The 23126-nt window shown below is 39.9% G+C and overlaps 1 protein-coding gene across 1 annotated transcript in view; it reads left to right on the top strand.

Annotated features, from left to right (window-relative positions):
- Positions 1 to 23126, top strand: part of RPS6KA6 (ribosomal protein S6 kinase A6) — a 73168-nt gene that overhangs the window by 12750 nt on the left and 37292 nt on the right. Inside the window, exons 2-6 of the mRNA XM_024195127.3 lie at positions 2494 to 2553; positions 10605 to 10721; positions 19709 to 19790; positions 20645 to 20725; positions 22750 to 22829. Coding sequence (XP_024050895.1) covers positions 2494 to 2553; positions 10605 to 10721; positions 19709 to 19790; positions 20645 to 20725; positions 22750 to 22829 — 420 coding nt within the window. The remainder of the gene's footprint in view (positions 1 to 2493; positions 2554 to 10604; positions 10722 to 19708; positions 19791 to 20644; positions 20726 to 22749; positions 22830 to 23126) is intronic.

The following is a 23126-nucleotide window of genomic DNA, read 5'->3' as shown; positions in this document are numbered from 1 at the left end:
CCGGCTCATTCACCTGCACGTCCACCAATGTTATATATGCCATCATGTGCCAGCAATGCCCCTCTGCTATGTACATTGGCCAAACTGGACAGTCACTACGCAAGAGGATAAATGGACACAAGTCAGATATCAGGAATGGCAATATACAAAAACCTGTAGGAGAACACTTCAACCTCCCTGGCCACACAATAGCAGATGTAAAGGTAGCCATCTTACAGCAAAAAAACTTCAGGACCAGACTCCAAAGAGAAACTGCTGAGCTCCAGTTCATTTGCAAATTTGACACCATCAGATCAGGATTAAACAAAGACTGTGAATGGCTATCCAACTACAGAAGCAGTTTCTCCTCCCTTGGTGTTCACACCTCAACTGCTAGCAGAGCACCTCACCCTCCCTGATTGAACTAACCTCGTTATCTCCATACTGATTTATACCTGCCTCTGGAGATTTCCATTACTTGCATCTGAAGAAGTGAGGTTCTTACCCACGAAAGCTTATGCTCCCAATACTTCTGTTAGTCTTAAAGGTGCCACAGGACCCTCTGTTGCTTTTTACAGATTCAGACTAACACGGCTACCCCTCTGATAAGAGAGAAGTTGTACCATGTTTATGTGTATATGCACATGCACGCGCACAGCTCCAGGTAGCATGTTGACTTTCCCCTCTAAGGTTTCTCACTTATAAGACTTTTTGTGTACAGTTCAGAAGCAAGCTGTTTTTAAAAGTGTTCTGGAAGTATCCAGAAACTTCAGGTAGTAGCATAGGGATCTGCAGTCTTGAGGGAGTGGAGTGTGTGCATGTTGTTAGGAAGAGGGGGCAGAACTGACTAGCATCTGATTAACCAGCGGTCAAATTAAGAGAGATTTGTTTAATGTGAAAAAATCATCTAACTCTGATAAAAAGATATATAAAATAAAAAAAACTAGGAAGAGACTGAAGTTAGCCAAAACCTCAACTTTTGCTCTGAACAGCATTTTGAGTACATTTAAAAAAAATTAAAAAAAAAAAAAAAATACTACTGCTTTTTTCTGGGTTGCATCTTGCTAACCAGATTTCAGATTTATTTTGCATCAGATTTCCCTAATTCAAGAATTAAACTTCTCCTAAAAATCACATGCAACAGTGAAGGAAGAGATGTATTGGTAAACATTCTATTCTTTCTCTTGATATTTTAGATAGGCCAAAAAGAGTAGATACAATTTAAAATCTGGCTTGTATTTAGCTGTGTAATCTAATGTATTGCCTGAATTTTCATGTCCAGAAACAAAAAATATTAGTTTACTAACATGTTAAATAATATAAATATTATGAGAAACATTTTCCTGAGTGATGTGTGTACCACATGAGGGTGGAGATGTTGTGATAATTACTAGTTTTTTGAATTGCATGGTAATTACTATATCAAAATGAATAATTGGCCTCACCCTTTTCACCAGGTTTTTCCAGTTTTTAAATTAATACATTGCATGTTGAAGCAGGGCATATCCTTTTATTTTTGTGTTTCTTAAGTTTCAACTGTTAGTCCAAATTTAGTGTTTGTTAATGAGGGGGAAAAGTTTAACTACAGGACATCTACATTACTAATTTTATAAATTAAATGTGTTTAGTATGTTGGCTTACTGTACTTTGAGTTGGTTGAGAAGCTGAAAAAGGAAGATTATTTGTTACGGGTGGGGTAGTGTTTTATTTAAACTAGTTTCATTTTCTTCCAAATTGTTTCTATTAAATCTACACAATATTACTCCTATTTTTCCTGTTCCTTTTAAATACCAGCTGTTTAAAATGATCTGTTCACAGACCAGTTTCCTTCTCTGTGGCATCTATAATTCTTTGTTCCCAATTTTTAAAAATCCTGTGGACCTCAATTCATCCACTAGACATGGTAGTACCTCACCAAGCTTGAGAATTACTCTATTTGCCAAGCTAGAATTATCTAGATAATTTGAATAAGGGCAAATATAACAATTTTCAAAATTACTTTAAGGAAATATAGTTATGGAATCTCAAATTATTTTTCAAAATATTCCAGTACACACAGAATTTATACTTGATTTTAACTTCTTGATAAATCTAAGACCTGTTCATAATCTTTCCTTCTTAAACGCTAAATTAGCTCATTGGCAAGCTACAGTTTCTTAAACTGTGTGGCAGACATTTCCAAGCAAGAGTGGGGAAGGCACTGAATGCAATGTCTGACATAAGTGTTATGCACAGCTTCTATTTTAAATTAATCCCCAGTCAATCAACACAACACACCAAAATTTACAAAGCAGTTTGTTAAATGAATAAGCCGGTGTCTCTTTGTAGTCTGACCTGGTTCAAAATTGCAGTTGTCAATCCAACAGGAAACCCAACTTTCATTTTTGCTTGCTTTATAATATTAATCAGATTGGCAATGAATGTATTTCTGTTGGAATTGTGTTGTAATGCTATTCTAATTTACTCCTGTCTCTCTAACATTGCTGCTGATGTTTAATCTTTTTTCCCTCCCAGCTGAATGGTCTTAAAATGGTGGATGAGCCCATGGAAGAAGGAGAACCATATTCTTACAATGTAAGTACATTTTGATGAATATAGTATTGGATGCTTATTGCTTGCATAGAGCCGGGGGGAAGTCCTTTTAAAAAATTTACCCACTGTAGGAATTGTGCACCGTGGTTTGAGCAAGCAGTATAAACAATTGGAGATGACTGAATGAGGCTGCCTTCCAGTTGGAGGCCAGGTCAAAACCCAGCCCCTTTCCTAATCTTTCATTTCTGTGGGATGATCTCAACTGTTGATTTTTACAGTAGATACATAATAGAGCAAAGAGATTAATTCTGGTTTTCTTATTCCAAAGAAAAAAGCAGGCCTGCACCCCATTCTTGACTTTTGAAAGCTGACTAAGCATCTCAGGAAGATGTTTCATGTTCATTTTTTTCTGGAAAATGTTATCCCTTCTCCAGTTTAGTAGATTGGATTATAGCCCTCAGTTTCAGCATAACTTCTTCCAGGCATTCTCCTGATCAAGGCATGAAAGTATACATCTTGCTCCCAAATATTGATCAGAAGTATGCCTAGGATGTGTATCAGATTTAAACTGGGCAACAACCATTTCCATTTTATGATGTTATATCTTGTGCTGCCTGCATTCCACAAAGTTGTTCACTTAATATCTGTTGATGGTGACTGATCATCTTTATCCTCATAAGTAACATATTACCTTGCCAAGACGACTGGCTCATAAAATCTCCATTTAAGTCAAGGTATAATGCTCCCTTTTCAATTCTTTGGGGTTGAAGGAGAAGGTAGAAGAGTCCTGTACTGAGCTTGACTCTGCTGTTGATATTTATAGGTGCAATTCTTTAAGATACCTGGAGTGAATCTTTTGGCCACAAGCCTGAAAGCTACATATCTGATGTTTTATTTCAAAGCAAGCATCTGAAGTTTGATAGATGTTTTTCTTATTGGGGACAGAGCTCATTTTCAATTATTTCTCTACACCTCATTGCTTCTCAAGGTTCTGAGGAAGATTCTCAGCTCTTTCTGTAAAATGGGCTCCTTAAAGGAGTCTCAAGTTGGGTACCCAAAAATTGACGGTCTATCACTTAAAAAAATCGTGGCCTGTTGCTTTTTATTGGGCTGTTTGGATCCTGGGCTGCTAGCTAGGAATTCTTAAATATTCTGTGAATCTTCCTAGACCCACTTAATTTAAATATTTTGATTGCTCTAGCCCATGTTATTGAGTCAATTTAGTTTGATTTGAAAGGGAGAAAACTTGTCAAGCTTCAGGGCATGAGTTACTCATTGGCGGGGATTAGGGAAGAACTTTGTCTTGCTCTATACTACATTAAACGAGAGATTAGATGCTTTTATGAAGTGGTTTTCAATGCCCTCTGAAGCATCAGGTGCTAGAACAGGGATACTGAACTTGTGTGGATTGTTTGAGAGACAAAGTGGGTGACGCAATACCTTTTATTGGACCAGATTCTGTTTCTGACAGATTGTTTGGTCAGTTATGGCAGATTTTGTGTTGGGTGACAGCTTAATGTATTACTGTTTTGACTTTGAAAACTTCAGTCACCCTTTTCACTGTAGTTGTTTTGGTAGTTTGGCTGTACATCTTCTGAAGTGTCTTTCAGTCCCGTAAGATAAATACTAAGTTGTGTAACCTGCCCATTGAAAACAAAGGTATAGTCATTTTGACCTTTCTGTGAAGATGGCCTTTTTAGAAATATTGTATGAAAGACAGATCCTGTCCAACGTTTTGTCAAGTTACATCCCCAAAACATGTTGAATATTGGTACTTTCTGTGTGGAATCAATCTGAAACTAAGTAATTTTCCACAGTAAAAAGCCTAAATTTATAATGAGAAAAGTAGTTTCTCAGCAAATATGATATCCATAGCTTCTGGTTGGGCAGCTGGAGAAGAGGTGTCAAATAGACCTTATAAGTAATAATAGCCAGTCTGTGCGCTACTACATTACTACCAAAATATCTGAGTCTTCAAGTGGTGTAGATTGTAAGCCTGGGGCAGCAATGCTTATTTTATGTATGTACATCTTCCAGCACAATGGAGTAAACAGCCTCCAATTTGGTAGAAATCTGTTCCACATGGTAAACGGAGATGAGCAGTGGGTTGCATCAAAGCCCTTTGCTTTACCTGAACTAAAGGAATCTCTCAGAGCTTGCTTGATCTGAGTGTGAGGTGCTTGGAGCCAACACCCCTCACGCTGTAACTAAATTATTGGGCAACAAGCCAGAATTGATAGTGGTATCACTGTAGGTGCTGGATTACCTCCACTTTAAGCAGTTGAAACTAACTACCTCTTATGCAAGCAAGCGAGTCAGTGAGGCTTGGCACATGCTAAGCCCTGAAATGGATGTTGTTGCCCAGGCAGCAAAGCACAAAAGCACTTAACCAGATTTGTAATCGAGGGAGACTAGACTAGAAATAAAATAGAAACGGGTTAATATATTTTCAGTGTTCAACCTGAATGAATGTAAAGAGGAATGGTGAAAAATAAATTAGCATTCAGAAATTTTCAGTTTTAATAATAGATTTGTTGGGGAAAAATTGTAATCTGAGAGTGACCCTTTGGGGAAAAATATTAAAATTTAAAGTTTATGATCAGGGTCAGATTATGTGGAATTATACTTGTGGTGAAATGTATTTGCAAAGGGCAAGTTAGTGGGCACAAGTGAGAGTGTGAATCTGTAGCACACTGTCTTGCCGCAAACTAACTCACTGAAGCTACTCCCAAAAGTAAAAGTGCACTACAGAATTTCTAGTGCCTGATAGGAGCATCTTCATGGCAACTAGTGTGTTGTAGTTTCACACCTTGGCTTGCCATGCACTGACTGTGTAGACATGCCTTGCAGATGTACCACATTTTGGTAGTTGCTTCACCTAATTGAAAATTTTAAAAGCAGCATTGGAATTTGTTAATTTTTTTATGCACCAAAAGGTAAAACTGAGCGCTTTTTTTTTTTTTTTTTTTTTTTTAACCTATTCATTCTTTGATGCGGGTGTTGCAGAGGTCTCTGCATGCTCAGCAAAGGTGCCAAGTTGCAACTCTCTAATAGTAGTTAACTAAATAGTATACTAAATATAAAATAAATTAGCTGCTTCTTAAAATAAATGTTTTACCTTTATAAAGGGTGCTTTATATCGACTTATTCTTTATTTTAATTGACATTAGCATGAAAAACAATTTTTTCTCCTGACTTCCCATTTAATAACTGTCAGTTTCCACAGCAACCAATTGTGATGTCAGAGGATAATGATTCAAGGTGGGTGATAAACATAAGAGCAGATGAACTCTTAAGAAATTTGTTTTCATGCAAATGTTCTAAGTATTAAGGAACAAAAATGAAGACCATGATGTTGAAATAGAAAGGCTTCTAAGTAAAATGTTTCTCTGTCTTAATGTGAAGCATCAACAGCTATTTAAGATTTCATTAGGCAGTTAAATGTATAACTAAGAAAATTCTTGCTGTCACCAGGCAACTTGAATGCTGCTAGTATTTCTTTCCTGCCTTTTGTTTAAAGTAAAACTTACACTACGTCTGCACTAGCACTTTTGTCGGTATAACTTATGCTACTCAGGGGTGTGAAAAAAATACCCTTCTGAGCAACATAAGTTACGCTGACAGAAGTGCTGGTGTGGACAGTGTTATGTCGGTGGGAGGCGCTTTCCTACTGACATAGCTACCACCGCTCATTGGGGGTGGTTTAATTATGTAAATGGGAGAGCTGTCTCCTGTCGGCATAGAATGGCTACATGAGTGATCTTACAGCGACACAGCTGCATCGGTACAGCTGTGCTGCTGTTATCTTGCTAATGTAGACATAGCCTTAAATTCCTAATATGCGTAGAATGAAAACCAATTGGAAAGGCGTTTTTGGAAAGGCGTTTTTGGTTCTTGTATTGGATGGACTGAGGCTTGGATGTATTGTCTACATTAGGGATTTTTGCACCAGTGTGGCTCACCTGCTGTTTCCTTGTGCTGATAGAGAGAACCAGACTTCTTTAAAATGAAGTAGCTTTACCACTGCTCCCATCAGAATACACTGAGGGGTGGTATGGAAGTGGAGGCTAGGGAAAGGTAATAAGTTGTGCTGTGCTTCCTTAGCTTACCTCAGGGCTCTGGGGTGGGGCCAGAAATGAGGAGTTCAGGGTGTGGGAGGGGGCTCCGGGCTGGGTAGTGGGGTGTGGGGGAGGGGGGGAGGGCTCTGTGGTGGGGCTGGGGATGAGGAGTTTGGGGTGTAGGAGGGTGCTCTGGGCTGGGATTGAGGGGTTCGGAGGCCGGGAGGGGGCTTGGGCGCAGGGAGAGGCTCAGGGGTGCAGGCTCTGTGTGGCGCTTACCTCAAGCAGCTCCCGGAAGCAGCGGCATGTCCCTTCTCTGACTCCTACACAGAGGCACGGCTGCTTCCGGGAGCCGTGTGGTGCAGCCCCTGATTCTACTCCCTGGCTGGAGCGCTGGAGTGGGGCAAGACCCAGACCCTGCTCCCCAGCGGGAGCTCGAGGGCTAAATTAAAATAGCTGGCGGGCCGGATCTGGCCTGCGGGCTGTAGTTTGTCCACCCCTGGCTTAACAGGTGGAAAGAAATGGAAAAGAAAGGAATTGAGCATTTGTTCTTCTATCTGAAAGTTTCTCCTATTACAGTGCCCTCAGACTTTGTGGATTAATATTTGCTATGCTGACATGCTAATCAGTAGAGCTGACTGGAGCACAACAGTTCTGTTTTGTGGTAGCTTTTGAGGTTTAAAAATTTGTCCTCATTCTGCTTTGGAATGAAAACAGAACTTTTCAAAGATTTTTGAGAAAAACAGATTTGTCAGAAGACAGGGGGAAGGTATGTCAGTGTTGCTCTGTGACCTGATGGTTAGGGTTCTGGTTTGGGATGTGGGAGACCTATATTCAAATCTCTGCTCTGCCTGCTTCAGGGGAAAGTTTTTCATCCAAAGTCACTGCAAGTCGAGCAGAGCAGGGACTTGAAACCAGGGTCTTTCATATCCCAGGCCTGTACCCGAACAATTCAGCTAAAGCAGTGGTTCTCAAACTTTTGTACTGGTGACCCCTTTGACATTGCAAATCTCTGAGTGCGACCCCCTCCCTTATAAATTAAAAACACTTTTAAAAAATATTTTTAACACCATTATAAATGCTGGATGCAAAGTGGGGTTTGGGCTGGAGGCTGACAGCTCGCCACCCCCCCATATAATAACCTCACAATCCCCTGTGGGGTCCCAACCCCCAGTTTGAGAACCCCTGAGCTAAACTGTGTTTTTTCTCTCTCTGCCTCGGACTCAGAAACGTTTCCAACTAAAATTTTGTGGAAACATCTCTGCTAAACATTTCAGTTTTGGTGAAACAGCATATTTTGCAGAAACGATATGTTTCCTGATGCATAACTGGACTGTCCCCATTCACCTGCACACTTTGGTTCTGGGTAGCTAGCTTGCAAAATTCTCAGTTGTACAGTGTATGGATCTTTGTACTCTAGTGTTTTTAGCCGAATGCAAGTATTTATAGATGTACAATTACCTCTTACTAATATTATTGTGTATGCAAATCACTCTATTTACTCCTATAATCCCTCTGCTTTGACTTGTTCCTGCACTCAAATTTTCAAGCTGTTTGCCAGCATTAAGAAGATGCCACCTCAGCAGTTCATAAGCTTCAGTAGAAGTGACCACTCCCAGCACTTCCACAAAAGGGGAGATAGGTGCTGTCCTACAACTGAGAGGGGGTGGTGATGATTCTTCTTAAAAAATCTTTTGATTTATTTTTTTCTTCTTTTCATCCCTCTTTCTCTTCTGTTCTTATTCTCTATAAGCCGGCAAGATTCATGTGCCTAGACAATTGCAGTAGATTGGTGACTTACATTGGGAAGAGATCTTTCAGATCAGTTATGAGGCATCTAATAAAACGAAATATGTATCACAGTTATTCTGAGTATGAAACCATGCAGACCTTTAGGGAGGGAATGGTGAAGGGAGGAAAATGAAGGCATCCAGTCTTGGTTTCAAGACATCAAGAGATGGACAATCTACCACTTTCTTTGTTTGTTTAACCTTTGCAGCATCCTTACTGAACCATTTCCAGTGGTTGTTGCCCGCTCCAGAAGAAGCAGAGTTAAGCTACATTCCAGGGCCGGCGTGTACCTTAACTTTGTATTTTCTACCTTTCAGAAGTTTAAGTTTAACCACTCTTCTCGTTCTGGAAGGGCACGAGAAACCAGTAGGAGACCTTATTTCTGTGTTAATAAAGTCTCTGGGCATTTAATATAGTTAAAGGAGAAATGATCTTGTCACAAAAGAGAGTTAACTTTACAGTTGTTAACCAAAGTTGCACCAAAGGAAAAAATTAACCTATTTGCCTGGGCATAAAGCTTCATGAGTTAACTCCTAACCTTGGGTTTTGACTTTGATACTTCCCCCAGAAACATACACTTTTTTCCTTACTCCTGCCTGTTAATTTGAGTAGAAGGACCCTCTAGCTTTGAATATGGCTATCAGGGTTCCAAACAAAACATCTTATTGTTGCTTTTGACAAAGGAGAGGCTTTTGGGGGGATGCCTTAAATCAAGACCTTAAGGAGAAAGATTGTCTATTTACAGGAAGCACTGTAAGAGTTTCCATATCTGTTCTTGCCTCAAGAGACTCTTTAGATCTGACCTTGGACGCTTTGATGCATGATATTAGGCAGTAGCTCTCCCATTCCTCAAACTGGCCATGGAAAAATTTTGATGCCAGAAAGCCAATCCTCCCATAAAGGACAGGGTTGGCTTTCCCCTTCCCGTCACCCCTATATCTGAGGTGCAATACCATAATGTATGTATTGAGTTTTAGCTATCTACCCTCAAGACATAGCTTCTGAGCATGGGAAGGAACTAATATGGAGGAAGTGGGTAGCAATTGGGCGCTTCCAGGACTTGAAAGCAGTGAGCTCAATGCCAGTTCAGGCAAGATTCTCTGGAGTCTATTCACTTCTGCTTGCAGTGCTCAAGAAATGTCAGCATTTTTCTCATCAGATCTGATCTCTTCCACCTTCAAATATTTCAAGGCTCAAATGACCTTTTCTATTATTGTGGTAGACCCAAGCACTTAACTTCATTTGAAGGATGCTTATTTGATATTCTAACTGTGTGGCTCACCAGAAGTTTCTCTCATTCACCTTGGGTTAAATACATCAGCAATACATCATCTCATTTGGTTTCACCTTGGCTCCCAGGGTTTTCTTAATAGTAGCTGCTTTTGTGCTGCACCACAGATTTTCATACTGTCATCTGCACTGCTTATGAGAGAAGGTGCCATCCCTGCAAGAAGCAACTAGAGTAGTTGAAGACCTGGTGAATCTCCTACCCTACCTCAGATTTGTACTCAACTTTGAAAAGAGTGAACTGATTACAGCAAAGACTGATCTTTCTGTGAACTGTTTTACATATCACAGGGGTGGCTTTTCCATTGGATGAAGAATTCTTAAGCTTAGTTAGACTATTCAGATCCAGTTGACTGTCACCAAATGTCGCACATCCTTTTGTTGTTCAGGTCAATAACCTCATTTGTTGTTTGTTCGGGACTCTTGCTTTTATTCTCGGTTAACTCAAAAAGATGAAGGAATCCCCAGTAAATTTTAATTAACAATATTTTGGCCAAGGCCAAGCGCAAATTTCAGCCCAGATGGTGATTTTTGAGAAAGCTAAAAGGAACTGAAGCCAGGGATTTAGAATGGAAGTGCCACCTCAGCCTTAGCTATAGAATCTCTATTGTGGTGCTGTAATTCCTTTCATTTTGGGAAACTTGTAATGGTTACAATCCATCATCTACTTACAACCCTTCCATAAAGAATATTGTCTTAGTGGAAGGGAATTTGGTGAAGAAACAGACTTCAGGTTCAGGATTCCTAAAGGAGAATATATATAAACAGTAAGGAAAATGACTTTTTAAATAATAAATATAACATTAGTGCCCTTTCAATAATTACCTACAAAATGCAGGAGGTAGTTGTATATACATATTGTAAGAGAGAACTATTTCAATACTTCTCAGTGTTGTGTTGATTTCCTCCCTCTCCCCTTTCCCCCACCTCATTTTTTTTTTTTTTTTTTTTTTACAGGATGAAGGAAATGTGAAAGAAATTCCTATTACCCACCATGTGAAAGAAGGGTGTGAGAAAGCAGATCCCGCACAGTTTGAATTACTTAAGGTTCTTGGTCAGGGATCATTTGGAAAGGTAAGATACAAACTTCCTTTTTATTCCAATCCTCTACTTCCAATAGACAGCTACTTAGTCCTACTTGTTAACATTAATGAACTTCTCCATTAAAGTTGGTTTTATAGCTTCTGAATCCTCCTGACTGCTGTCAAAAGTACATCTTTTTTTCTGTAGAATTTACAGTGTCACTGGATACTGATGGATTCTTGAGGCCTTTGTACATTACAACTCTGCCTATGAAGCAGGACATGAATTTCTCCCTTTGATCACCGTATTGTTTATCCTGCAGTCCTCATGCAGGCAAAACTCCCATTAAAGTCAAGGGTAATTTTCCTATAAGTAACAGGACTGCAGGGTTGGGTGCAGAATAATACAAAAACATTCTTAATCTTGATGAAACAGGTTACCATCAGCAGTTTGAGACTGAGTTAGAGAAGGCTGACATAGTTTTTAGAGGCCTAATAAGCCACAAACACACACCTGTGAAAATTGGCTTGTTTTTGAGGAAGTTATTCCCTGTCTTGCAAGTTCTTGTGTGGAGGTGACAGTATTAGAAAACTTAAACCTTGTGCCCAGTAGCCCCCTATTAACCTGAACTTGCTTGTCCTTTAGACATTCTTTACCATTTTTGTTGCTATAACTAAGTCTAACTAAGACCAGTGTTTTCCCTCCATTCTTCCTGTTATCCATGCTGAGATCACTTGTCAGTTTCTTGCAGAAGAGATGTACAGTGGGGTTCATTTACTTAGCCATGTCACATGAGGAGGATAAAACTCTTGTGGAAGGGTATATAGTATCTGTTGATATTTGTGGTAAGTTTCCTTTATCCTCTTACACAGTTACTGTCTCTAAATGTGGAGTACATATTTTCTCACAAGTGAGAGATGGGAAAGGTCTTTTATCTACTCAATCTCCCTGCTAATGTAGGATTATTCCCTGTTGTGCACTTACTAGTTCTTTATCCAGTCTAGCTTTAATTGACCTGTGCATTGAGACTTTCCTTGGGAGACTATTTCACAGCCTAATAGATCTGTCAAGAAGCTTCCTATGAAGTTCAGCATAAATGATCCCTTCTTTTATTCCATAACTCCTAATTATACCCGTTGTATGATTGTAAAAACACCCGTTATATATGTTTGACCTGCCATATATACCCCCTGAATTGTTGTTTAGCCAACCTTTTTCTCTTAAGTCCGTCTCGCCCGCCTTTTAAAAGTTTTTTATTCGATGTATGTGATACCCACCTGTCTGTGGGGCTTAGAGGAAGGTAATGACATTAAACAGTAGGTTGAAAAAGTGGGTTTTGATTAGAGTTTAGAAAGAACTATTAATAGAATACAGCATGGACCAGAGAAACATGTTTCAGCCTTAAATGGGGATGCTATGGGGGGTTGTCATGTTGACTTTAGTCCTTTGCCGGGATATGTCCTTAACTTGCTTGTTAGGTATTACATCAGTATACATGAGCTGTCATCTGGTTGGATGTTGTGTGGTCTTAACTTTTTACTATACGCAATATTTAAACCAGGAGTGTGGCCAAAGTTCTAAATTGACTCTGTTAGAACAATACCATGAAACATTTCACTGCTGAAAATATTTTTGTTGCAAACGCTCCTTGACCAAAAATGTGAATTTGTCCACATTGCAATATCTGAGCATCTGCACCCCATGCACTTGAGTTCGGATTCATTTGGCCAGCAGTGTTTGGGGCTGCGCCTGCCCCCCTGAGTGTCCTTGTGCCTTCCATCTGAGAGCATAAAGGGTGGGCTGACTCTTAGTTCCTTGTCCCTACTGTGGATATGAGTTGGAACCAGCAGTGAGTTTCTCCCTCACTTTGATCTATCCATTGCATTGTAAATAGAGAGGATTCATTGAGCTATTTTTTTACTTGTTTCCTTTCTTACTATAAGAAGCAGCCCTTTTCTTTGCCTGTGAGACTTCCTGGTACTGGGATCCCGTCATTATGACAACGTACATCTTCAGGCTTTAAAAATTACTCTTTCTGATGGACGTATGAAATGCTTATTGTGACATGGTGAGGGGTACATACAAGACAGAAGTGCCATTTGTAAATCATTCTCAGAGAACTCAAAAGTCAAGAGTCTTGCTTAGAATTGTTTCACCTGGATAGGTCATTGTGCTCCTCTTCAGATCCTGAAGCGGCTGGGGGTGAAAATCTTGACTATTCCTCCTCAAAGTGCTCCCGCTGGCTCTTAGGCTTACATATCTGAGACAGGCACTTGTAAAGAATCATCCTCCACAGCTGCTAAAACCTCAGAGGTTACGGGGAGGAAGGAGGACTGAATCTGTAAGGGGAAGAGGTCTAGACCTCCATCACTGGGTCCTACCTTAAGAAACTAGTAATACCCTTGAATTACATTTGAGAAGAGTAGTTCAAGGCCTGAGAAGGGACCTGTGGTGCCCACTCAGGCATCAGTCACAGAACACCAGGACCAGCTTCTTCACTGAGTCAGAAATTACCAGGTACCAACCCCTTGCACTGAACCCCCTGTTACTGATATCTCTGGTACCGGCATCTTACATTTGCCTAGCTGCAGCACTAATGTACTTGGTACTGAAACCTGTGCGATATCAAGGGATCTTGTGGCTAAGGTGAAGATTGTGACTTTTACTAAAAAGATCCATGACAAAGACAGGTCACAGGCAATAAAGACCTGTCCCTGACTTTTACTAAAAATATCCATGACAAAATGGGAAACCGCTGGGCAGCTGTGGGGCTGGCTCTCAGAGCTCCACGGTGCCCATCCACGGTGCCCATCCACGGTGGCTCAGAGCTGCGGGACTCCCCCGGGGCCAGAGGTGGCGGGGCTCCTCTTGCTGCCCGCATAGTCTGGGGGTGGCAGGGGTACCCCTGGGGGCTGAAGTCACGGAGGTCTTTGAAAGGTCACAAAATCCGTGACTTTGTGACCTCCGTGACAAAATCATAGCCTTACTTTATTGCCTCTTTGGTACTGGGCACTGTTTTTGGTAATGAAGGTATGGTCTGACACCCCAAGCTTAGTACCGAGCACAGCCTGTGTGTGCTCCCAGCTACTCAAGCTCCACCCCCCCAAGAGGAGTACTGCTTCTCTTCCTCAGGCTCAGATAATAGCAATGAGGAGTCTCCAGTACATTCTCTGTGTTCTAGGTATTGAAACCCTTACATCTCAGAATGGGAGTCTAGGACTCATTTTTTTAATTATCCCATTGATACTATCCCTTGGTTGCCACCTCATGGCCTCCTTCTCCCTATACTTACTAGAACCTATGGCCTTACTGAGCACTATGGAGATTACAAGCCAGAAGATCAGCTTCTGCACCCCAATTCAGTCCAGAGCTAGCCCTGGTCTACACTGGGGGGGGGGGGGGATCGATCTAAGTTACGCAACTTCAGCTACGTGAATAACATAGCTGAAGTCGACGCACTTGGATCGACTTACCGTGGTGAGTTGACTGCTGCCGCTCCCCCGTCGACTCCACCTGCGGCTCTCGCGGCGGTGGAGTACAGGAGTCGACGGGAGAGCACTTGGAGATCGAATTATCGCATCTAGACTAGACGCGATAAATCGACCCCCGCTGGATCGATCGCTGCCCGCCAATCTGGCGGGTAGTGTAGACATACCCCTAAATCCCCTTCCCCACCATCAGCTCCACTGTCAGCTCATGCTGCAGTGTTGTTGACTGTGTGGGATGATCAGGGCTCTGATGAGGACTTACAGGTGGAGGATCGTTCCAACGCAGCACCTGTCTTGTTGCCACCTTTTGATGAGGGGTGGTACCTGAAATATCTACCTTACAGCCAGATGACTTCAAAATGTTCTAGGATTTGCTATGCAGAATGACAGGTACATTTGAGATTCTGGTGGAAGTTGTCCAGGGGAAGTTGCACGAGCTCTTAGACCTCCTACACACCTCCATGTCTGGATGTCTTGCAGTGCTCATCAGTGAGGGACTATTGAAGCCACCCAAGTTACTCTGACAGATGTCTACTTCTCTAGCTCTTGGTAAATAGCTGCTACCAAGTGCCTTCCTAAGCCTTTGAGCAACTTTATATGCATTAAGTTGAAGTAATCAAGTCCTAAGGTGACAAATACATATACAACTGCTGCCGGGCCTGTGTAAGAAAGGAATGTGGATATATTGGCCCTCAGAAATTGATACAAGGCTTTTCTGATCACTGTCCATGGGCTTACAGAGTGATGAGGCATCTGACAGGATTCAGTACTGATTGTTGCTTTAACCACCAAGGTTATATTTGGAGTTCTGGGAAATTCTTTTTATTTTGGTGAGTTTTTTGTTATTTGGTTGTATCCATTTTCCCTTCACCTGGGGGTCAGGTTCTGCCCTCAGGGGTATGTGGGAAGCCGGGGGGAGGGGAGGGCACAGTGGAGTCCTGCCCCTGGAGGCCCTGTCTGGGAGTCATAATGGGGGGGGGAGGGTGGATGGGCCAAACCTCAGTGGTGCTCCAGTCCCCTGTGCCAGGTTGCAATGGCTGGAACAGGGAGCTGGGCCCAACCTTGTGGGACAGGAGACTCAGGGGCCACTGCTTTGGGGTGAGTTTTTCATTTTAATTGTTTTGATATTGTGTTTTACATTTTGTGAAAAACCCCAGGCTCTAGTTGTTCTCCTTCAGTGATGGCTGGGTGAGGTCACTTTTTCAAAATGCAGAATTGAATTCTTATCCAAATAGAGCTTCAAGACCTTAAAAGTTTATACCTGATTTAATTGAAAAATAAATATAAAGATATAGAACTGCTTTTAAAATAATCTTTTTGAAGTTAAACTTACTTCTGTTGCATTCACATTAAAAGCGTAAAACTAAGAGTTAAAACTTTTTTCAGGTGTCCTCATGTGTTAGTTATAAGCACTGCATGAGAAATTTGGCAATGCAGAAAACTATTTAGAGTATACCTCATTTGACTTGGGAAAATTAAAATGGACTAGTTTCACGGGCAAATAACCATACAGTCATTAAATTGGTTGAGTTGTTAGTTCAGTGTTATGCCTCTGATATGAAGTCTCTTTATCCTCAAATTCCTGGCAGTTTTTAATCATATTTTGGACTCTGATGCACACATGATAAGGATGTGCCCAGTGATAATTTAAGGATGAAGTTTCAGTGGGTGAATGAACAGTTAGTTCAGCGATGGGACCTGTTGTAGGATGGGAAGTGAAGCTGTAAGAGGCATGGATTGGGTGTCAGAAGCTCTTACTCTACCTCTGTCAATTTCTGGGTTAAAATTACAGGGAAGTGTTGTTGGCCTCTGCAGCCAAAATCTGTGAGAACTTCTAAATCTTGTCTTATTGGAAACAGCCAAACCACCATGAAATCATAGATTAAAGCATTGAATAAAGCAGTCTTTCTATAAAATAAAGTAACGTATAACTTTTCTTTCTCTCTCCCTGTCCATATTGTGATGTCTTTCTTTCCTTCAGTGGTCTTTAGGTTTCATTGTTTCACTCAGATTAATATTTCCTAATGTCCTATATCCTGTACCCCGATATAACGCGACCTGATATAACACGAATTCGGATATAACGCGGTAAAGCAGTGCTCTGGGGCGGGGCTGCGCACTTCGGTGGATCAAAGCAGGTTCGATATAACTCGGTTTCACCTATAACGCGGTAAGATTTTTTGGCTCCCGAGGACAGCGTTATATCGAGGTAGAGGTGTACTTACATATCAATATTTTCCTCTATCCACTCAGTTTTCTTCTGATTAGGTCTCTCTTTTGTTCTGTGGTTCATCGTTTTCTCTCCCCCACTCTCTTCATCCTCGCCATCTCCATTTTCTTTCCTTCTATTTCCCTTCTTCTATTTCTTCCCCCTTTTTGTGGTGTCATCATTCTATCAGCCGTCACCTGTATGTGACCTCATGCCTCCCAAAACTGTCTCCTTCACTCTTTGGGTATGTCCAGACTACCCGCCGAATCGGCGGGTAGTAATCGATCTATCGCGGATCGATATATCGCATCTCATCTAGACGCGATATATCGATCCCCAAATGCGCTCCCGTCGACTCCGGAACTCCACCAGGGCGAACGGCGGTAGCGGAGTCGACGGGGGAGCCACGGCCGTCGATCCCGCGCTGTGAGGACCCGAGGTAAATCGAAATAAGATACGTCGACTTCAGCTACGCTATTCCCATAGCTGAAGTTGCGTATCTTACATCGACCTCTCCCCCCCAGTGTAGACCAGCCCTTTCTGGCAGGGGCTGTAAGGAGGTAGGGAGCTGGAAGAAGCAGCAGGGGGAGACAGGCCTAATCTCTGCTGCTGCAGCACATACTGCATGTACTTCTTCCAAGCATTCTGTGCCACCCTTCAGGTGGGGTTTCTTTGCCAGTAGACCCATGGTAGGGAGAAGAATGGAAAATGAATTGGGTGGTTGAGGGGCAAGTGAGAGGGGGAGGACCTATTTCTCAGATGGCTTTGTGAAATCAAAAGACTCTAGTTCTCTTGAATCTTTGCAATCTTCTATTTACATAATGAATAGATTATTTGATGTGCATTTGCTCATCACTACTTAGATACATGAAAGCTTTGGATGAACAGCTAAGCTATTAAAGCACCACAATAATATGGATAGGAATCAAAATGCATATACATTGTTGGCTTTGTGAAGAAAACTTGAATGGAGCATCCAGAGCGGTTAACAGAGACTGTTGGACTCTGCAGCTAGGTCAACTTGGAGGCTTATAGGGTTTAGTGGGTGGAGGGGCAAAGTAAGGCAGTGGTTGGATGTATGTAGCTGATTAGAGCAAGGGATTTGATTTTTTTTTTTTTTTTTTTGGTAGCCTGTGGACATTCTGATAAGTAAACAGTTTTCAATGTCTAGCCAGATGAATCTCCAGCTTCTGGAGATTTCATTTGTTATATCAGATACTTTTCTAAGACTGAAGTGGGAGGAAGACCGCTATGTTGCACCTTCCCTCTATTTGTTTTTTTTTTCTTTTTTTATTTAAGCATGGGGTCTTTTTTAATTTTAACCACTATGATTTTGTTGGCAATTGTGTAGATGTATTGCCTACATTAGTCTAATAGCAAAAAATTATCAAAATACTGCAGTAGTGTTCTCTGACTTCCAACAACAGCAAGGGCTAGTGTAGAAGTTTTTTTTTTTTTTTAAGAAAAAAATTTTTCCGTTCTAAAATGCAGTCATTTCATATGAATTTTAAAAAAAATTCCTTGTGCTGTTCAGAGGCAAACACTTGAACAGCTATAACCAGAGGAAAGAATACCAAACCTCTCATTAGGCATATGTAGATATATAAAAAGAACAGGAGTACTTGTGGCACCTTAGAGACTAACAAATTTATTAGAGCATAAGCTTTCGTGGGCTACAACCCACTTCTTGCGGATACAGACTAACACGGCTGCTACTCTGAAACCTGTAGATATATAGCGAGAGAAACTTCACATATTTTTTCAACCCATGAAATATGTTTTATTTTGTTTTTATGCTTTTTATTGTACTGTATTTATCTGAAGTGATTTGAAACAAAGAATATTAAGTAAAAACATCTTAATTGAATGTTTGGTGGTGTTACTTTTCTAATGATAAATTGGGTTTGGTGTTTTCTTTTACTATGAAACCTACTTTATCCTGTCCCATTCCGTGCGGAAAATGAAATATCAGATGTCTGGGGCAGTAAGTGAACACTACAAAATTGGAAATGCATAAATTAAAAATTAAAGTAGCTAGCTACATTTTAAGATTAACAATTTAATTCCTTTGCAAACAATTTTTTTCTTCAAATCTGGTTTAAAGTCCATGTACCACTTCTGTTCTGGAGTTAAAAAACCAAAAACCCTAGAATAGAATCATAGAATATCAGGGTTGGAAGAAGTTCAATCAATAGAAAGGGATGAAGAAGGATCTTGAATCTTGGAATGGAAAAGATTTTATTTAATAGATTAATTATACTTTTATTTAACTACTTCTAGTTAAAACCATAAACAGAGTAGAAACAAAAAAATTTATCAATGTTGAAAATCTGGACAGAATATAAGAATGAAAAGACTTTTGAATCTCAGATTTTTGTTAGCATACTCTTAAACCTATGTTTGGACTTTAATGTTACGATAATATAGTAAAAGTTTGCTCATTGAAAAGTATTAGAAATGGTAATTCAGTAGTTATGCTAGAAGAGATCGTAGTCATTAGACATTTGGATAATGGAAATGCACATAATCCATAGCACGTGATTTTTCTAATCACATTTGTTACTCTGCAAGATCATACTCTCCAAATCTAAGCACACTGAGGGGCAAAATGGTAGTAAAACTTCTGTACTTGTCCCGCTCCCCTCTCCCCCACACCCACCCTCCAAGGTGGTGGCAAAGCCTTGATCTTAAATGGTGTATTTCCCCACTTCTTCTCACAGTCCAGATTCAGAGACCTTTATGTGAAGCCTCTATTTATTTGAGGTTATATAGCATTTGTAGGGAAGGAGACAGAGCTAGGGACACCTGTTTCACATGCTGCCCTTTCCTAACACACTAGTGTAAAATATGCAGGTACATGGCATGTAAGTTAATATTCATTCTGTAAGCATTAATTTAAGCTGATCTCTGTAGAAAAACTGACAAGTGCTGAGAGCACAGGTCTATCTACTTCAGGAACCTTGGGGGTTTCTACCACCTGCAATCTGGTTACTTGGGGAGGTGAGAGTACAATTACTTTTGTTGCTCTGCATGCACAGGCGTGTCCTAGTATCTAGTGCTCCTTCCTACACCCAACCAAAAGAAGATCCCATAGTCCCTTACTGGATTTAATAATTGCTTTCTCAAAAAGATGGTGTACTGTGAAAACCTGCTGATTTTTCTCTTTCCCACCCCCATCATCTTAGTTTTTTCCTATGGAGGCTATGATTTGGTGCATAGTCTGTTCTCTTTTCCTCATACTAAAACAGACCATGATGTAATAACTTATTGTTCAAACTAGATCACTGTTATATATAACAATTTTTGCAATAATTTGAAATATGAAATATTTTTTGGGTCAGGTTTTTCTTGTGAGGAAAATAATTGGTCCCGATGCTGGGCAGCTTTATGCAATGAAAGTATTGAAAAAAGCTTCTCTAAAAGGTAAGTGTGTTTTCTTTATAATGGTCTTGGAAAATACTTTTGTTGTTTCCTGTGTTGAAGTCAGTATTGTAAATATTTTTGTATTAAATAGCCCTCTGTCTTAAACAAGCTGTTCCTTCAGTGAAGTCATAATCCTTTCTTTGACATCAGTTTTTTTTATTAACCTTTCTGAGGCCATGCCTTAAGATTTATTTCAGACCTGTCCAGATGACTTCAATTTTTTTTCATATTAACCTTCTGTAAGTCCATTTAGCATTTTTTTTTATTACAGCAAGAGAATTAGAGAAATAGTTTTCCTGTATTTTCCATGGTTCTCATTTGATCAAAACGGTTCATTTGTCAAGTTTTGAGTCAACCCTACTTTATTGTGGAAAGCAAAGTAAGCCAAATTATAAGGTATTTCTGTCTTTAGAAGACACTTCACTGGACTGTACTCCACTGGGGGTTACATTTGGGCATGAAGTGTTACTGGTAGAAAATCCAAAATATGATCTTAATAGACAATACATATTCACAGGAAGCAGAATCCAAAAGTTGAAGTTAGCTGAAGCCCTCTTCCCCCACCCCCTTAAAAAAACAACCAACCCTACCCAACCTTCCCCAGTTTTTTTACAATTTTTGAAAAGAAACTTGCTAGATAACAAAATATAGCTGGATTTGTTGCGGAATTTAGAACGACTAAAATATATAGAGGTAGGAGGGGAAAATGTAATCTCTCAAAATAAAAAGAAATGATTTAAAGGGTAAATAAAGATTATTTTATATTTTTCTGGAAATTTAGAACTTACTATTTACTCCTTACCTTCACCTTACTGAAATAGAGAATTATTTATTACTATTCTGCTTTTTTTCAGTACGAGATAGAGTTCGTACAAAGATGGAGAGAGATATATTAGTAGAAGTAAATCATCCATTTATCGTCAAACTGCACTATGGTTGGTATTTTTGTTCTGTTGCCTATATATTTTTGGCAGGATTAGCTGTTAAGGGCATTAGTCATCTCTTTCTTAATAGTTGGAGTGCATTTGCTCTAAAACCTAGCTTTCATTAAGCACGTCAAATGGAATCTTATTCTGCCTTACTTTTGTTAACAGTTATTGTAAGCAGGTACAGATAATGTGAAAGCTAGGCATAGATGACTAGAAATTTCTACCTTCCAGTATGTAACTAAGGACAATAAGGAAAACACATTTGCTGGAAAAAGGTGACCATTAACAGATAAACATCAATCCAGCCTTTCTGAAGCATTAACCTCTGCAGAGTTTAACAGAACCAGTATTCCTGCCTTGAGAGGTTTGAATATACCTCACTTATGTAAACATTCCTTTTATAATTACTGAGCATATTTCAGTTTTCACTATTATGGTCTACATCTCACTCTGTGTCAAAGTATCTGCCCAGTCCATTCTGTATTGACAGCCTATGCATGGTGTAGAGGCTTGTCATTTAGGCCTTTTGTCTCTGAGTTTTCTTCTGTAAGATTTGAACACATCTTGAGGTGAATTGCAAACCTCTCAGGGAAATATTTCTCATATGTATGTGCTTATCTGTTCCAATGTAGTTCAGATCAGGATAGTGCTTTTCCCAAGAGGCTAAAGAGTACATTAAAATGTATCACTAAGTTTAAAATGTAATTACTTGACTTTTAATGGGCAGTGCAAGGGGTTGGAGTAAGAGGCTTCTTGTGCTTCTCCCATTCACTGCACGTATATATGAGGAAGTCACACAGAATCTGATCCCTTGTTTATTTTTCAATCTTATGGCATTGCCACGGGGTCCACTTACTGCTAGTGGCGCCTCCTCATGGCAGTTCTGGGGATTAGCTCTGCCCTCCTCTGGCGGTGTCCCTATCAGTCATCCTTTCTCACCTTGCAGGCCCCTCTTGCTCCAGGAACCACAGCCTCCTCTTCATGACTTGGTGCTTAATTGGTTGGTTGGGTCTGCCTGGCCTAATTCAACCTTCTCAGAGCCAATATGAGGAATTCAACACCCCATCACAGCCATATAACACTTTTTAATAATTTTTGAATGCATGTACTAGTATTAGGTGGGAGGGATAGCTCAGTGGTTTGAGCATTGGCCTGCTAAACCCAGGGTTGTGAGTTCAATCCTTGAGGGGGCCACTTAGGGATATGGGGCAAAATCAGTACTTGGTCCTGCTAGTGAAGGCAGGGGGCTGGACTCGATGACCTTTCAAGGTCCCTTCCAGTTCTAGGAGATAGGATATCTCCACTAATTTATTTATTTATTTATTTATTAAGCTCTCCAAAGACTTTCTACAAATTTTGCAAAATGTCCCACATATTTTTTCTTTTCCATTTTTAAAACCAATACTTTGCAATAATTTAGGTACAATAACATTCATCCAATATAAAAACTGAGACTGGCACACCAGTGGGTGTGGTGGTGCATGGATGACTTGTTTGAATTCCTAATCTCTTAATTTTTCAAATTGTTATGTTAGGTCCTAAACAACTTGTAGGCAAATTTTATTATAGTAGAACCTCATTAATTCCCATATCAGTAATTAAAAACATAATTATTGTACAAATATTGGGGGTCCCCCTGTGCTTAGCAAAGATGTAGTAGAACGGCAGTGCTGTAGTGAGATCTCTTGTCACGAAGACTTTGCAGTATATTAGTAATGGTTACCTTTTTCAAACTTCCCTGCACAAAGTATTAACAAAATTAATAAAACTAAATTACATTTCTCAAATAAATGAATATAGTACATGTTGGTGCAGCATTCGTGTGGTGTTAATTATTCAGATTAGTTCACAAATTTCAGTAGTTCATATGAAACTGTCATGCCTAATTGAATTACCTTAGTTCAGAAGTAACTGTGCTCTATTACACTAAAATAAGTCATAAAAAAGTATTATAGAATGCCTGAGTATTGTTTAATTTCACCATTGTCATATAAAACTATCCATTAAGTTTTGTGATGTTTTAAAATCAGCCTTTCAGACCGAAGGAAAGCTATATTTAATATTGGATTTTCTCAGGGGAGGAGATGTATTCACACGATTATCCAAAGAGGTAAGTACGTACATTTTAACTGAATACAATAGTAAAAATTTTTTCAAAGAAGCACAGAAATTAGAGCTGGAAAATGTCATCCTTGTCTAACCCCCTACCAATATGGGGTTGTTCCTTATGTCTTTTTTTCCTCTAATTCTTGACCCATTCGTTTTTAGGAACTCAGTTGAACTTTCATTTTTTATTTATTTATTTATTTATATCTCCATCCCTTGGGACAATGTTCCATAGCTTAAGAAACCTCAGTGTCAGATTTTTATTGATAATTGGTCTAAAATTTCTTTTCTGTACCTCCCC

This window comes from Terrapene carolina, unplaced genomic scaffold (assembly GCF_002925995.2).
Source record: "Terrapene carolina triunguis isolate 2854851 unplaced genomic scaffold, T_m_triunguis-2.0 Scaffold131, whole genome shotgun sequence".
NCBI classification, from domain to species: Eukaryota; Metazoa; Chordata; order Testudines; family Emydidae; genus Terrapene; species Terrapene triunguis.
The sequence above is the reverse complement of the archived record's forward strand: the minus strand, read 5'-3'. Positions and strand labels throughout refer to the sequence as shown.